The following is a 17907-nucleotide window of genomic DNA, read 5'->3' on the forward strand; positions in this document are numbered from 1 at the left end:
ATCTAAATTTTATTACCTAAATATTTTCATTAAAAACTTAGTCTGTAAAGTAAACTTTTAATTCAGAGGCAACAAGATAGGTTTAAAATTAATGTGTATTATATAAATTGATTACATCATTAAAACTAATAATATTCTGAGTATTAGGTATATAATAGTATAATTCCAAAATAATTTTATATCAATTAAAAAAATTCTTCACACTTTTCTTATGTTTTTATCCATGGCAGGTATTCCAAATGTATAAGAAATGGAAAGGAAAGGTTTAAATAGGCTGGTCAAAGTTGTCAGTGAATCCATGCAAATATAGAAGAGCAGTGGTAAGAAAAATCTAAGCACACAGTAAGCCTATTAGACATTTTGCTTTCTCTAGCAGAAATTAATCATTGCTTTACCATGGCAAAGGCACTTAGGCTGGAGAGGTCAAAAGTAACCTGCCAGATTTGTCAGAAGTGAACATAGTTTCACATTTGCTTTATCATGTATTGAGTCTTATAATGCATGTTAAATATCATGATTTGTCTTTTCCTAGAAGATTTTGAGGGCTTCAGTTACATAAGTATTAAATCAACCAAATTGAAACATGTAAAGTGTGTCTACTTTTATTGATATGTATATGTGTGTTTGTGTGCATGTATGTGAATATATATGCATATCTGTGTCTGCATATATAGTGTGTTTATCTCTTCATATATGTGTATAATAACTGTTTTCTATTTATATAATGGAAAAAGTCATTTTTATATATACACTTTTTCACACACGGTAATGCATATTATAGTCAAGAAATATATATTATGCATATATAGATAGGATGTACATATGTTCATAGTTATTCCTTTATCATGTTATTGTCCTTTAGGTGTATGTCTTTTTTTTTATCAGGAGGGAATTCATTAGGTTTATTCAAAAATGCAAAAATTACGTTGACCCAATTATTTGTGATTAAAAAGTAAATTATTAAAAAATGTGTGCCTGCTTAGAACTTGAGGAGTCAGTATGCATGACCATATGGGAAAGAATCCCGAAATATGCTATAAAGTCAGATTCCCCATTAAATACTTTCATTCCTTTTGGGTATAATCCTATAAGGCAGTATCCCATAGTGACACAGAGCAAGAATGGTGGAGTCAAGGAGGCAAGGGCTCTGGCCATTGTTGTGGGAACTTAGGCATATTTCTTGCATGGAATCCTTTTTTAAAACAGTATTTGTTTGTAGTACTATTTGAGATGGGGACGACAGAGGATTAAACAGTTGGATGGCATTACAGACTCGATAGACATGAGTTTGAGCAAGCTCTGGGAGTTGGTGTTGGACAGGGAAGCCTGGTGTGCTGCAGTCCATGGAGTCGCAAAGAGTTGGACATGACTGAGCAACTGAACTGAACTGAATTATTTTCAGAATTACATTAGATACTGTAGTGTGAAAAAATTAATAGAAAATGTTAAGCGGGTAGAGAGGGAGGTGGGAGGGGGGATCGGGATGGGGAATACATGTAAATCCATGGCTGATTCATGTCAATGTATGACAAAAACCACTACAATACTGTAAATTAATTAGCCTCCAACTAATAAAAATAAATGAAAAAAAAAAGGAAATGTTAAGCTGTGTTTGAATTTTATTACAGTATTTAAAAAAAGGAACGATACCAGCATTTATTAAGACATATTTAGTTACCACAGTTTGCTTAAATATTGCATGCATAGCATAATTTAATATAGCTAATAAACCTTACAGATGGATATTATTTTTATTACTAGATATTATAGATGGTGAATGTGTTTAGAGTTTGAATCCCTTGCTCAAGGTCAAACCTTGAGAGTCAGGATTTGAAAAGATGTGGAAACTCTTGTTCAAGAAAGAAAGAAGAGAAGAAATAAAAAGAAAAATAATAAATGAAAATCATGATAAAAATTTGATTCCTATTTACTTTATGAATGGGCTCTAAGAATATATCCTTATTTTTCTCCAGTTATTCAGAAAAAAATCTTCAAGCTATGAATTCCTAAAGATCTTAGTACATGAAGCATTCAGTACATTTAACCACTTTGTTCTGCAAAGGCTTTTTGTACTTATTATGCCTTCCCAGTGCTTTCCCAGCAAAACACTGATGTACTATTCATCATTTCCATTTGGAAGAAGTAACTACATTCCTGCTTAGCTGTCACACTGCTTCCAGTACAGTGTGTTTCAGTAATAAATAAAGTGCATGCTTTAAGTGAAAGTGTATGTTTTCTGATACATAAGTCTCTTTGGCGTAATTCTGGAGGGCATGAGAGAATATTTATGTTATTGTTTAATGGCGACTCACTTCTTTCTAGGAGCAATTTTTGATGAATCTGCCAAAAAGGATGATGAGGTATTTCGCACAGCAGTTGGTGACCTCAACCAGAATGAGGAGATCTTACAGACTGAGAAAATCACATTTTCGGTGACATTTGTTGATGGCAACAACCCTTTTCAAGCAGTTCAGGAAGGTAAGGTCTATCAGCACTCTGCATTTTATTTTGTTTTTTGGTTCAATACAAATGGCAATGAAATTAAATTTTTAAAAGCCATTAAACATGAACATCATTTTTGCATCTTTGCTGCATAGCTTTTCTTTTAGGGTGTTATTTGGTAGATTTTAATCCTGTATTCTACTTCTGAAAGGGCAGTGAGTGAAAAGTTATTGTTTTAATAGAAATAAAATATGAAAATGGTCTTAAATATTTACAATAAAAACTTTGCAATATATTATGACTTTAGTGTAATTGAAACATTCCTTAAAAATATGACTTTCTATCTGAAGTGTTACTTTGTTTTCCTTGAGATAACTGCCACCTTGAGTGTTGTCACAACTGGAGATGACATTTAAGGTGTATTCATGACAGATGTGTTGCTAGAAGGAGAACTTTTAGACAGTACATACAAATCAAAGATACATTTGTGCTGGAATCTCTACAGTGTGCCAAATTTTAAAGCACTTTTCTCCATTCTGTCTGCTATAGAGTCATACAAATTATTTTTATTATGCTAGAGTGATCCTTTGTATGAATGATTTCAATGAAAGATCTTACACTAATAAAATTCTAGTTTTGATGCTATTATTGTAATGAAATATTTAATCTTTTGATTGGCAAAGTAGTCATTATTCATGAAGTTATTTGTTGTTAATCTGTTTTATATTTTATTGTGATTATATATTTAGACTAAAGATACTAATATGAAATTAATTTAGTTAAACGAAGCATATTTCTTTCATTAAAAACTTAGAGAAATTGGCAGAAGAAAATATGGACAAGATATGGCTGTAGTAAAGTTTTGTGGAAAACTTTTTAAAGAAAAGTATTGAAGGGATAAAGAAGATAAATGTTTTTATTGTAATGTGTTTACATGATATACAAGTAAGTTTTATTGGATTGTGTTTTTGATCAGTGGCATTGACTAAAGCTGATTTAAGCTTATTTCTGTCAGTAAGGCAATGGATAGAATAATTAATAGTCTAATGGATTTTCCTTCTTATTAATCTGATGAAGTGAAAAGATATTATTTTAATGAAATGAACAGAAATTTTTAAGTAAAGGTTGATTTTGTAATAAAATAGATTTTTCATATAAATATGATGGAACTTTAATACATAAATATAAATTTTAAAAATCAGATTAATATAAGCATCTGGTTTTTTCTTGCATTTTAATTCAGAATTATCCTGGGAATTTGCAACTTTAAATCGTGGCTATGCTGATAAATTTTCTATAGAAACATCTAAAAACTGTCTAAATGTTAGAATTCATAAAGCAGTCTGCAAAAATAATAAATTAGAAATTGTGGAAAATACTTGTAATGTAAAGGAATAGTTACACTAAGAATGTTATTCTTTAAAATAAGTAGATATTTCTTTCCCAACTGTTAGTTTCAGTAACCAGAGTAAGAGCAGGAAAAAATGAGGACCAACTTATTTTTGTGACTGTCTTCTTATTAACTGCAGATGTGCTAAAATATTCATGCCTTTTAAAAAATCCACTTTGACTGAAAAAATGGGGATAAATCAGTGAGAAATATACAGTGGGTAAAATGGAATTACAAGAGCTAAATAAATATGGCCTTCACACTTTTTTTTTTTAAGAGACTACTTTTTTTTTTTTTAAGAGACTGCAATTTGAAACACAAGGACAGTTTTTAAAATACCACAGTTAATTCATTTACATATTGCTTTGTGTAACCATTCTACTGTCAACTAAATTCTGGAAACAAAACTATCTCTCAAAAGAACTATTGTGATATAAAAGAATTTGTGGCACTGAAAGCAAATTGAGAGAGGAAGTAAGTTTTAAGTTTTCAAGATAGAGAATGCTAGATATTTGTCAAGAAAGAATAAAGAACTTGATAGCTTGCCTGATGGGTTTTGATACTAACAGAATGTTCTGGACCAGTTATTTTGATGGTCTGCTCTGGGTAATGAATCTGAAATAAGTTCTAGGAAACTCTGGAGTTAATTTTTACCCCATTCAATATCAAGAAAGATCTTGTTTAATTTTAAAAGTAAAAATAGTTTTTTCTAGAGCTCTTATTGTATTTGATAGCTTTGAAACAATAATAGAAATATTCAATTGAGAGAGGACAAAAAGTATTTAGGAATATTTTGAGGAAGTATTTTAGGAGAAACCTTCAACTAAACTATCAGAGATGGTCACCTTTATGTCATCATATCTTTGCTGCAGTATCATTAAAATCTATAACATAGAAGGCCTTAAATCAGTTTGTTAATATTTTGTTTATCCTATCTATTTTCAACACTTAATAAGAGAGAGAGATTTAAATATAAACAGCCTACTTACTCTGTAAACTTTAATAAAGAATATTGGTAATCTAAAATGCTCCTTTGTAGTTTTGGTTACTGTAGTTTGTGCATAATAATAATTATTTTGCGGTGAGTTTCTTGAAGAAAGTATCTTGGTTACAACACAGGATCAATATTTTCTATTTTCTGCAGAGCAATGACTATTTGATCATCATTTTCACTATCCTATAACATTAATCTCAGCAGTTTCAGATAAATGAACAGTAGGAAAAAAAAATTCTTGTTTTAACAAAAGTAATTTGTAAATAAACCACCTATTTTTAGGTAATTATTTTTGCTTTCTTTTGAATATTTTTTGGTAAGCCATTGGTTACCTTTAATCTGTTGAACTGTGTGATGTCAACTAATGGTACAGACTTTTTCATACCTTAACTTAGGAATTCTTTTCTTTAGTTTATTTTTTGTGTGTGTGGACATTTTCCTTAAGATATACAAAAAAATTTGAAAACATGTGAAATTATCAAGGTACAAGATTATATAAGTCCTATTGAATGTTAAATTAAACACAGTGGTTAAGTAATCATTCTACAAACTGGAAGTGTGTAGCAAAGAATGAATGAAGTAAACCAAGGCCTGTAGACCACTGACCTGATATATTCCTTACTATATCTGCAGGGATATATATATGTTGCATATATAAATATATATACTTATTTATGAGGAAAATGCCTAATATATTCTGATATATTCTAGGACTTCAGTAAACACTGTTGGGAATGAAAATGGTAGCAGATTTATATGTTTTGATATGTGCAGGTTATGTTCATGGGTTTTAGATGGCATGGATTAGCAGAAAAATACCAATTTGATTGGCAGCAGCAGTTGCATTGTATAATCCACTCAGTTCATTCATCCTTACTTCTCCTCTTCTAAATAATAATGAAGAAATCAGAACATAAGTGATGTATTTTAAGGTCAATTTCATCTCTGTGGATAAGATGCTCCCCAAGTCTTTAGAACAAATTTCCAGATTTAGATACATAAAGAATTAAAGAAATTATAATTATTCAGTTTTCACTTTAGAGATGGCTTCACATTGCTGAAATTGCCTCCTGTGTTTTTTTTTTTTTTTCATGACTGACTTCAGAATTTATTAAAAGAATATATGATAGCTGTCCTTTGTTCTGCTACCTCATCCAGCTATTCACAGCAACCCGGAGCACTCATTACTTTCTTCAGAATTCAGAAAGGGCCTTTTGCAGGTTCAGGTGACCTGGACCAAAGCAGTTGTTGTGAGATTTCTTTCCTTACGTTTCTTTTAAAGATTGTTTCCTCTATGGGACCTATGTACTGAATATAACAGATACACAAATGACTGGTGTGAAAGGCATCTCTGTCTCTACTGAAAGCAATAGCAGCTGTTTATATTGTTAGCTCTTAGCTGAGACCAACACCACTATGGGCCGTTAAAGATGGGGATTTATAAGAAAACAAGGTCAGGAAATGTAAGGAGAATGTGTAAAAATGTTCACATTGAAAGGTGAATGCAGAAATATGAATGCATGTATAATTCTTGTCTGCATCACATGTATCGGGAAGAATGTTAAGAACTATGCACTAATATTGAATGGCAAGATTCAGTTAAAACATTTTGAAATAATTATTAGAAAAAATATATAAAAATGAAATGCATAGTGAGAAGAGTATAAGGGAAGATTTATACCATAGAGTCACAAATGATTCTATTTGAAAAACTAAGGACTATTAAAATTATTCTCTGTTGTGTTAAAAATTATTATAAACAATTTTTAGTGATAAAAGTTGACTTTAATACAAAAAGCAGTCACAATTAGGATTGCTCATCTTCCAGTTACAGCCGGGTCCATCTTACTTCTTCACACACCAGGCATGAATATTGATTGCTCTCAAAGAATCTTGTAAAAATAGACATCTAACTTTCACACAGTGACAATTTCAGTTGGATTTGCCTTGCATATCTTCCAAAATTAAATTAGTGTAAGTGTAAAACAATGAGACTACTTTCATTTATGGATTATGAAATAAGTCCTATGTCTTTTTAGTTATATATAAATATCCACGTATCTACATCACATGTGTAAAAGTGATAACAGAAGAGTAGCAGAGCCAAAAACAGTATAAGGAATACTAAGCAGGAAAAAACTTCTCCAAGACACATGACAATTCACTGTGAGTATTTCTGGTGCCATAGGCTAAATCTGAATAGTCTGGTTCAAAGAAGATGTAAATGTAAAAGAATGATTTATGTGGCTGTGGTATTTGATGCTTTATTCTAGGGCTTAGTCTCATAATTTATATTCCTCTCTGCTTTAATAGGATATTTTTACTGTGTTTAAAAACATCTGTTAATTCCAAAATTCTTAGATTGGATTCTCCAGCTTTCCTTAGCATAAGATTGCAATGTATATAACTCATCAGCCTGTGTTTCCTGGACCAATTTATATAACTCCAACTTCAGCTTATTTTTTGAATTGCCTGACCATTGAACTGGAGAATTAGTGACTCCAGAAACCAAGAAACAAAATCTGAACATCAAGCAATTATACTTCTTCTCATTCATTCACTTGTTCATTTTTCCCTCATTTTTTTCATTCCTTCTTCCCTTTCCACATCAATGTTGTATTTTGTCTCTAGGCCCAATACTCTGTAGATAACTGATGCCTAACTCCATGTGCAGAGGGGTTGAAGGGATAGTGATGCAGCTGACTGGCTACCTCCGGGCACTCACAAGGCAGGAGAGATTCTCAAGGTACATTTGGTGGCTCTCTGGACCACATGCTTCTCTTCATGAGTCTGGGGTGTTTAGGTTGGTCAGTTCTCCAGGAATTCCATGCCAAGTTCTGCATCAGTTTTCTTTCCTACTGCCACGTTCTAAGAACTGGCATATAAGGTCTGCAATCAGAATCTGCCTATTTTGTGATCTTTAGTACTTATCATTAATGTAGTATTAAAATTTTAGACATCTGTATCTATTAGAGACAACACAGACATGCATTCTTTCAAATATCTCTTACTGCCGATTTTCATTAAAGAATTTCCGATCAAGAAGGATTATAATATTGTGTATTTGGACTCTAATTTTGAGGGTACTCAGTTAAATCAGTCTATTCAAATACTTACTTAAAGCCTATAACTCTTCCAAGACTGGGCCATCTATAATGGAAATAGCAAAAGAGAAGATGGAATGTCTGTCTCCAGGAGGTCTAAATATGCACCTGAGTGGGGCTGTGGATTTTAACAGTGTCGTTCCCTTCTACTTGTAACTTGGGTTTTTAATTGTGTTAATAGTAGGAACATGATGTTCTAGATTTTTAAAACATTTACTTTTCAGGAAAGAGGGAATTTATTTTTTAAATAAATTCATTATTTTTAATATAATGTTAATAATGATATACACTGCCTAGCTTAATTTTATTTTTTTCTGTGATTTTTTTTTGTTGTACCCTTTTACTGGTAGTCTTTCCCTTGTATCACTCAATATGACACTTTTAAAGTAACAGGTCCCTATTACTATGAACAGATTAAATTCAGATGTTTATAGACCCTTATATCATGATTTTATATAACCTGCTTCGGGGCCTTTTACCTTACTACCTACAATTGTGTACTGTTGTGTAAGCTACCTCATAAAATATATATTTCAGCAACATGTGCTACTCTTGTTTTATTTAGAAGAATCTTTAGCAGCTTTCTATGAAAGCTGTGTTTAATGAAATTTTTTGTTGTTGTTGCTGAAGTGTTCTTTCTACCAAACATTTTCTTGTAATAATAGCACACCACTTTCTTCTGTTCTTTTTCTACCTTTATGGATGGAGTGCATGTTTAAACAGCATAATTCAGTTTTTAATCGGCCTTTTATGATAGTTATTTGGTAAAATAATCGCCTATTATGTCATAAAGTGACTCTGAATATGTGGTTTATTAGATTAAAAACCACATTTATGTGCAGTCTGCAGTTATAATGAGAGTCCATTTTGTAGTCATAAAAATTCTTTAAGTTCATGTTGACAAACCAAAGGTGACTTAACTATATTCAGAATTTTAACACTATTACAAGTATTATTAATATGCAACTTTTACATGATCCAGTCTACTTGCTTCACTTGAGAACAAAAAATAATCTGACTTTTTATTTTAACATTTAACAGCTTATTTTTGCATGTACTTGGAAAGTATTTTTAGATTTATTGGAATCTCATTACGCATAGTCTTTTAGTATCCATACAATATTTTGTTGAATTATTTTGTAATTTTCAAAAGAAATATTATTGAAACACTTGCTTTTAAAAACAAGACACACAAGCCAATGTGCAATAGAAAACTGCATATTCTAGGAAAAATAAGAATGAGTCAGCAAATACTTTTGGGGTGCCTCTAAGCATTTAGCCTTGAGCAAACTACTCTGCACAAAGCTGTGCTCTCCACTGGCTGTCCTGAAATCTTAGTGTAGTTAGCTTAACCATTATTATCCTGTGTTAGATACTGACCTATATCTGCGCCTCTTTCTTTTACCCTCCTATTACAGTGCTTTTAAAAATTCCTCACTCATCTTTTTAATCTTTGATTCTTCACTGTATTCACTCATAGTATTTATATTTGGTTCAGTATGTGTTTTAAACTTGATGCTTGAGGAAAAAGAAAACATCGCGGTTAAGTGCAAGGGCCGTGTGTTCGTGTGCGTAGTAAGTCGCTTCATGCACAGAGTAAGTCGCTTCATGCCTATGTGCTAAGTTGCTTCAGCCATGTCCCACTCTTTGTGACCCTCTCGACTGTAACCTGCCAGGCTCCTCTGTCCATGGTGGATTTTCCAGGTAAGGATGCTGGAGTGGGTTCCTATGCCCTCCCCAGAGGATTATCCTGACCTAGGTATTGAACCTGAGTCTCTTTGTCTCCTGCTTTGGAGACAGATTCTTTCCCACCAGTGCCACCTGGGAAGCTCTGGGAAGCATGGGCCATGTAATTAGATAAATCTACCTTTGTATGAATGCTGCTTCACCTCTTATTATCTGTGGGACCATAAACACACCTATTGTTTCCAAGCCGCAGTTTATTCAAAAATTTGGAATGAACACATACTCCATAGGAGAACTGCTATGATCATTGTTGCATAATAATTACATGGGATAACAATTATGGTTTGTGGGTTCCTCTACTAATCTAACAGAGAGGGCAGTGGCAACCCACTCCAGTACTCTCACCTGGAAAATCCCATATATGGAGGAGCCTGGTAGGCTGCAGTCCATGGGGTTGCTAAGAGTCAGACACGACTGGTGACTTCACTTTCACTTTTCACTTTCATGCATTGGAGAAGGAAATGGCAACCCACTCCAGTGTTCTTGCCTGGAGAATCCCAGGGACGGGAGCCTGGTGGGCTGCCGTCCATGGGGTCGCACAGAGTTGGACACGACCGAAGTGACTTAGCAGCAGCAGCTGCTAATCTAAATGTATTTTAATAGTGGAGTACATGGCAATTTGGTACCATTGCATGTGTAAATCAGTAAATTCTTATCTTTCTCTGACCTAACATTCCCATACATCCTTTGCCACATGCATTGGTAGTTCCCATGCATACCATGGATAACACTAAATTTAATAACTGCCTAGTCAGTGTCTTTTTTTTCCCAAGAGAGTTTTTCTTATCAAGATCCTGAATTCTGGGGTTGTAAAAATGTTATATAAGTTAAATGCTTCTATTTTTTTCTGTTTTCCTGGGATAGTTTTGCTTATCACCCCAGGAGAAGGAGAATTATATTTGTAGTATAATTTATTTGGCAAATAGTAATGTTGCAACAGGTGTACTTAGGGTTTGGAGAATTTAAAATACCTTGTAACCATTTCTGGGAAGTAGAGAAAGCTTGTGGAGAGCAAACTAAAGCTTTCTGATAATTTGTGTAGGCTTAATACAATCAGTGAAGTAAATAAGGCACTGAGTCATAACTACATGGAATTCAGTTGTAGACAGGCATAATGTTGTGGAAGAATGACATATGTGAAGGTCACATATAGAAGTGAATTCAAGGAAAACTTGAGACTTTAATAGATGCATCATATCTGATATTTTGAATTTATTTCTAACATGATTGTTTAAAGGGTTATCTTTCTATGTTTTGTACTTTTTTATTTCAATATGGGTGGATATCAACTCTAAAAACTTGATCATAGGTTTCTTTGAATTTTCAGTATTTTCCTCAGTAACACATAGTGTCATGTTATTTTCTCAGAAATCCATGCCTCATTTCAAGACATATTTGCCTTTTGGTCTCTGGTAGACTATTATAATATGATAGTAAGAATGACTAGGGCTTCCCTTGTAGCTTGGTTGGTGAAGAATCTGCCTGCAATGCTGGAGACTCAGGTTCGATTCCTGGGCAGGGAAGATAGATCCCCTGGAGAAGGAAATGGCAACCCACTCCAGTATTCTTGCCCGGAGAACCCCACAGAGGAACCTGGGGGCTACAGTCCATGGGGTTGCAAGATTCAGACATGACTGAGCAACTAAACCACCACCAAGAATGGCTAAACTCATTTCTTAAAGCTGTATTTTCCAACATAAACAGACTTAAAACATAGAAAATACATAAAATATCTATTATATATGAGGAATGTTTCAAAGCAAAAAACAAATGTTTTTTCAGAATGTTTATTTTTGGAAGGGGCGGCTCCTACAAATAAAGTCAAATGTGATCTTTTCATAGAAAATGTTTTTGAATAGAATAACCAGTAATAGTTTTTGTATTTTACTTTCGAATTTACACTTATATAAAATCAAACAGAATATTTTGAGGTGGTCCTGCATGCTTATTCGAGTTATTGAAAATGAGCACAATGTAAATATCTCTGATGATAGAAAGTTATTCGGAGATTAAAAAAAGAGGTGACACAAACTTATTGGTCACAGAGAAAGAAACTGACATATAAGCCTCATTCTACAGGCTCCCAAATCCTGTTCTTATTGTTTTATATTAATTTGTCAACAGTATTTATGTTTGAAATTTTTTAGTTCATTATTTTACTGTTTTGAATTTCTAGGCATTTTTGACCCTGTTTAAAGAAGTTTTATATCTATATTAATTCATCATGTATATATTAATATATGTATTATATATATATGCATTTACATATGCACATGCATATAAATTCATGTGTTTATATTAAAATATATATTATATAACATATATGTCATGTATATATGATACATATATATCATCTCTTCATGCTTATCTATCTACCTATCTAAAAGAAGTTCACCAAGCATTTCTTTCTTTTGGTAACCCTTCCAAAGTTGATTCATGCTTCTCATGGGTCATTTTAACTCTCTATTTACTATATCTGTTACAGTGGAACAAGCTGATTTGTTATTAAACCACTGTCATTCATTATTCAAAATTTATGCTAGGGCTCCTTGAGAGCACAGATGAATCATTAGTTTACACTTCCTTTCCTCGGAAATTACTTAAACCTTAAATATGAGAAGAGGACACCAACTGGAAAAAAACTATGAATCACCAAGAATAATTCATGATTCTTTCAAAAATGAAAATAATTGTTTACGTATTTGTAAGACACTTTTAATGCACTGACTCTACACGGTATTAGAAATTTATATAGATGAATGAGATAAATTTGTCTCAAGCAACCAAGGACTTTATATTTTAAAGAAAGATATACAAAAATAGCTAAAGAAGCAAACAAATAAAAAAAAAAAAAAAGAGAAGGCTGACACAAAGCAAAATAACTGATACTATGATAAAAAATAGCAGGTGGGTTTTGTGTGTGTATGTGTGTGTGTGCCACTTAAAGCCAGGACTTCATTTTTTTGTGTAGTGATTGTGGAAAATACAAAAAGGAACATATTTGTTAAAATTTGAAGTTGCAAAATAGCCAGCCACGCAAAGATAAGAGGAAATAGCATTGCAGGCAATAGCATATAGAAAAACGTTTGGAGGCAGGGTTTGCTTCATGTGTTTGAGGGAGTTAGATTACCTTTTGAATACTCAAGCTTTTATTTTATTGTTTTGCAAATGTTTATTTCCATCAAACCAACCAGTGAAGTTGCTCAGTTGTGTCTGACTCTTTGTGACCCCATGGACTGTAGCCTACCAGGCTTCTCCATCCATGGAATTTTCCAGACAAGAGTACTGGAGTGGGTTGCCATTTCCTTCTCCAGGGGATCTTCCCGACCCAGGGATTGAACCCAGGTCTTCCGCATTACAGGCAGTCGCCACCAGTGAGATCATTATTTACTGGGTAGCAATATTCTTTATGAATTTCTTACCCAAATCTGCTTCAGTTTTCCTGTTTGGGAATGAGTATTGTGTTCTAAAAGAAAATCTGATCGTTCTGCAGATTCTCACTGACATCTGTGGCATGGCAGGCAATGTTATTTATGAATCCCTTTTGGATTTGAGGTTCACCTGTTTGTAACTGATTTTGAATATAGGTATGGGAACATTTGGGCTATCCATACAAGTGTTCTTCCTAGGAAAAAGAAATGAAATTAAACATGGAAAAAAGAATCTTACCCCATTTTCTTGGTCTTTTAATACAGAGTAACAGAGACATATTAACATCTAAAACTAGGGAAGAAACATCATTTTGTGGATTTTATATCTGCTGTATACTCTTGATAAAATAGCTTCATTTGAAAGCCCAAGAATGAGAAGTGTCATTTATTTATATCTTATTATATCCCATGAGCTGTTAAAAGTGCTTTTTTCAGCCCATCTAAAGTATAAGTTATTCTTACAAGCTTTTTATAGATGAAGAAAATGACGTAGAGCTAGGTTAGCTAACTAGTCACAGCTGAAACCTTTAAAATAGTTCCTGGAATACTCTGGTATTTCAGAATGCTAACTAGGGGTCCCAGACATACATCAGTTGCGGGAGGAGAGTGGGTTCAAGGTGCTTATTTTCTGTCTCCTCTGTGATATCTCTTTGAGCTGGGGGTTTCTCTCACACAAAAGTCATGCTTTTCTAAAGGCAGCCTGCTCTTCACTACTCTTCTTCAGAACTGCACAAATTCCTCTCTTCTCTATCCTTTGAGCCTGGTTGCCACCTCACTGCGACTACCTTTGATTTCTTGTACTACCCCTCGTTTTTCTGTCATATCCCATTCAAATCTGTGTAATTCGTGTCTTTGAAAAAGAAATCATTCTTAAATTATCCTGTTTTGAGCTTGCCATTGTTTCCTATTGGGATTTTAGCTGATATCAGTATTAACTACTGTATTCAGCTGCCTACATGGAAAAGCTCATCTTAACATACTCTTAGTGAGTCGATGACTTGTCTAATCTAATCAGTAAGTGTTATCTGTTGGAATGTAGTATTCACACTAATGCATGCATATCGTATTGCAAAACTTAGAAAGAACACCTCACACAAATCTTTGTCTTCTGTCTTCTACAAGATGAAATCTTCAGATTCATTGGTATTTTAGACATACATCAAAGGCTGACTTGATGTTAGAGATGCTGTGAGGCAACATCCCTATAGGAGGGCATGAGGTCTGACCAGGAACAGGTCTGATCTCCCAATGGCCACCCCACAGCATAGTTGTATGACTTCTCTTGAAGAACACATAATTATTTTTACTTAATATTACAAGTGGAATGAATTTGATGAAAACTAATGTTCCATTTGTATATTTTACATATCTCTTTGAAAACCCTCTAGTTTAAGGAAGTTGATAAATCGATGTTCATAATTTTTTAAATATTTTACTCCATTTCCTATGGGGAGAATGTCCTTTTTCTTTCTTTTATTCCATTCTTTGTAGGAGTGCTTTACTGTACAAACGGCTCCTTATTACATTGCTGCAGAAATAAAAACCACACATTTTATTGTTGGACAAATTGCACAGCCAAGACATTTTGTTACCTAGTAACTTATAAAGAGTCATAAGGAGAAAGTAACAAATTACAAAGGAACTGTTTTGCATTTTATCTCTTTTATTTCCTAGATCCACATTTTAATAGATACTAATGAACAACAAATGGCCAAGCAGCAGGCAGCAGAGAAAGAGGAAACATAGGAAAGGTCCATAAAAGCATGACTATTGTAACTTTATTCCTTCCTTCATCCAACATTATTCAGCACCCAAGTGAAATACAGTGAAGCAGAATTAGTGAAAAAATGTTATGTAACTTAGGGGCCCTCTGCATTTTCAAGGATTTAAACCACTAACAAAGAATAAATGTATGTGTACAGATAATGTAATTGCTAGGCAGTGGTTTCTTGAGGAACAAAATACAAAGTTCCGTAGAAAATGAAATGATTTACAGCCTAGGGATGGTGAATGAAGGGAGAAAGTAAAGAAAAAATAGAGGAAAAATAGTAAGCCATGTCTTCTGCTCTGAAAGAAAAGATCTAATCAAAGAAGCAGCCATTTCAAAAATACATCTTTGTGACTGTGAAAAATGTCCTCTGTGGTGAGCCTGGACTGAGAATGGAAACATCAGGCCCTAAGGACAGAAAAGTAACTTTTCTGTCAATGTCTTTATCTTGCTCCCAGCTTCAAGATCATGCCTTTCCAAAACCAGTGGTAGAACAGTGAACTCAGCATGGAGAAAATCATGATTCAGCAAGTAAAATTAGGCATGAATAAAGACATTAATAATGACATCAGCCTTCATATAGCAAAGCCTTAGTGTTTTTTTTTGTTTTTTTTTTTTGTAATGCAGCAAAAGTACTGAAAGTGACTTGAGTTCAAAGATGATGCATCAAAGGCACAGTGCCTCCACTGTGTTTCAAGAGCAAGTGATATTTTTATAATAATTATTCTATATGGAAGAGTAATTGCTTTTCATGTTAAAGAAAGAGATAAGCCCCTAAGATTTGTAATACAAAAGTGTTATGCATATGCTTTAACTAACGCTTTCAAAGGGCTTTTACTACCTATTTGGCATTGTGTGCTATAACTCAGAGTGTCATGGCAGTGTGCTCTTCCATGAAAACATGGATTGTTTCCTAACCTAGTTGGACAGAAGTAGATAAAGAATAATGATATTCTGTTTTAGGGTTCTTTTATAAACATGGTCTGCGATCACTCCTTTTTTTTTTTTTTCTTTGTAGTTATGTAGTCAATGTTTTAAATTAAAAGCATTTATAGGTCAGATTATCCAAGTAAACAATGAAGGGTCTTTATTTGAATAAAAAATGCTCTGCCATCTGTGAAAATCAACATTCACTGTTTGTTAATTATTGGTTAACTTATTATTCCATCTGAGTAAATATTATTAAGAGTTTATAATTTGCAAAATACTATAATATTTCCTGAAAGAGATATCCAGAGACATCAATATGGTTTCTAGCCTCAAACATCTTATGGTTAGCAGGTAACATACGTAAATAACATTAACATAGATATAAGAAATTGTGAAACAAAATATAATAAATTATAAAGTTCTCAGTAGCAGTAAAATGTAGTGTTATATAGGATTGCTAGGAGTGCTGATCTTAGTTGTATACTTTTACTTTCTTCTTCACCCAAAGCTAGGAATAATTTCCTGTTCCTTCCATGTTCAGTGTGACCCCAGTGTTTGGTACCAGATATAACAGTACATTTGAAGTAATTTGGCATCATCTAAATTGTGTTGCCAACCTTGCTATGCTGCTAACCTATGTTCATTCATTCAGTTAGTTCAACAAATATTTATTGAATGCTTGCTCTGAGCTAGAAATTATTCTAGAAGCTCTTCATATAGTAGGGAAAACAAACATCCTGCTCTCTTGGAGTATATGTTTGAGATGAAAGAACAACACACTTTATACACAATTTTAGGTTGAAGCACTGTTATGAAATATTTTAAAAATGAAACAGATTAAAAGGGATGGAGATGATGAAGTTGGGGATATCATTTTAAAGAGAACAGCCAGAGAAATTCTTCTGGGATGACTTTGAGCAGAGACCTGAAAGATGACAGGGGGCAGGTGATGTGGATGTCTGGGCATGGCAGAGTGTGCACAAGCTGTGGTGATATCAGCAACTTGAATTTGTGTATCTTCTCAGAACCATGTTAATACTTGATTTCCATTAATTGAGGACCTATTTTATTTTTGTGACTATTGGTAAATTTTCTGGCTTGTACCTGTAGTCACTTATATCTTCAAGCCCTGCAGCTTGTTCTTTGCAAATTTGTTTTGTACATTGAAGTCCTTATTTGAACTTCAATCCTATGATTGTTACCCAGCCATCTATTTCTACACATTACAGATGCAGCCTGTCTGATTTGTATTGTAGTGTATAGAAACCCTGTCAGTAGGCTTCTGATGAGTCAGTGTACCTGTTAGTTACTTAAGCATAATCTCTTTACTGTTAAGTTTGTGTGTATTATTGCTATTATCTATTAACATAATTTGAATAAGCTCTGTCCACTGTACTAAACTGTTCAATAGATTCTTCTCCTCTTCCATGATTGCACAGTCTTAGCTGGATCCATGTCTACAACTCCCCTGCCCCCTGCAGTTGAACTACATTTTCCAGTTTCCTTGGTAGTTGTATAGAAGACCCATAGAATATGAGTGAAAGTATGAGCAATTTTTAAGTCATTTCCAACTTAATGACAAGCTACTTGCCCTCAGCTAACACTTCTCCCCTTTCAATGAACTGGCTTACTCCCGTGTCTTGTGACTCTGGTTTCACCAAGCAGGTAAGGATCTACATGCTGGTGGGTTTCCGAGCAACGGGACGGAAGGAACCTGGCTCTCCTATAGGTGACTGCTGTATATGACAGTAATCCTCTATCTTATTTGTGTGATCAGTCGTGTCCAGCTCGTGCGACCCCGTGGACTGTAACCTACCAGGCCCCTCTGTCCATGGGGTTTCCCAGGCAGGAATGTTGGAGTGGGTTGCCATTTCTTTCTCCAGGGAATTTTATTTAAACCTACATTATTTGGGTGTCTTTGTTCCAGTAGGTCAAAACTTAGTGTAACTATTGCATGTGTCTCTGTATACTGTATATGAGGCAGATATCCCACTGCGCCTACTCTGTTAGTAAGGATGATTTTGAGTGCCCAGATACTCCTCTTCTGATTTTCCCGTCACAACTGCGGGCTGCTTCCTTTCACTATTGCTGCTGCTGCTTCT

General features: G+C 33.8%; 1 protein-coding gene across 2 annotated transcripts in view; it reads left to right on the forward strand.

Annotated features, from left to right (window-relative positions):
- GRID2 (glutamate ionotropic receptor delta type subunit 2) overlaps positions 1-17907 on the forward strand; it is a 1570085-nt gene that overhangs the window by 311787 nt on the left and 1240391 nt on the right. For both annotated transcript variants that reach the window (XM_043438630.1, XM_043438631.1), the window contains exon 2: positions 2323-2478. In XM_043438630.1, coding sequence (XP_043294565.1) covers positions 2323-2478 — 156 coding nt within the window. The remainder of the gene's footprint in view (positions 1-2322; positions 2479-17907) is intronic.

This window comes from Cervus canadensis, chromosome 19 (assembly GCF_019320065.1).
Source record: "Cervus canadensis isolate Bull #8, Minnesota chromosome 19, ASM1932006v1, whole genome shotgun sequence".
Classification (NCBI taxonomy): domain Eukaryota; kingdom Metazoa; phylum Chordata; class Mammalia; order Artiodactyla; family Cervidae; genus Cervus; species Cervus canadensis.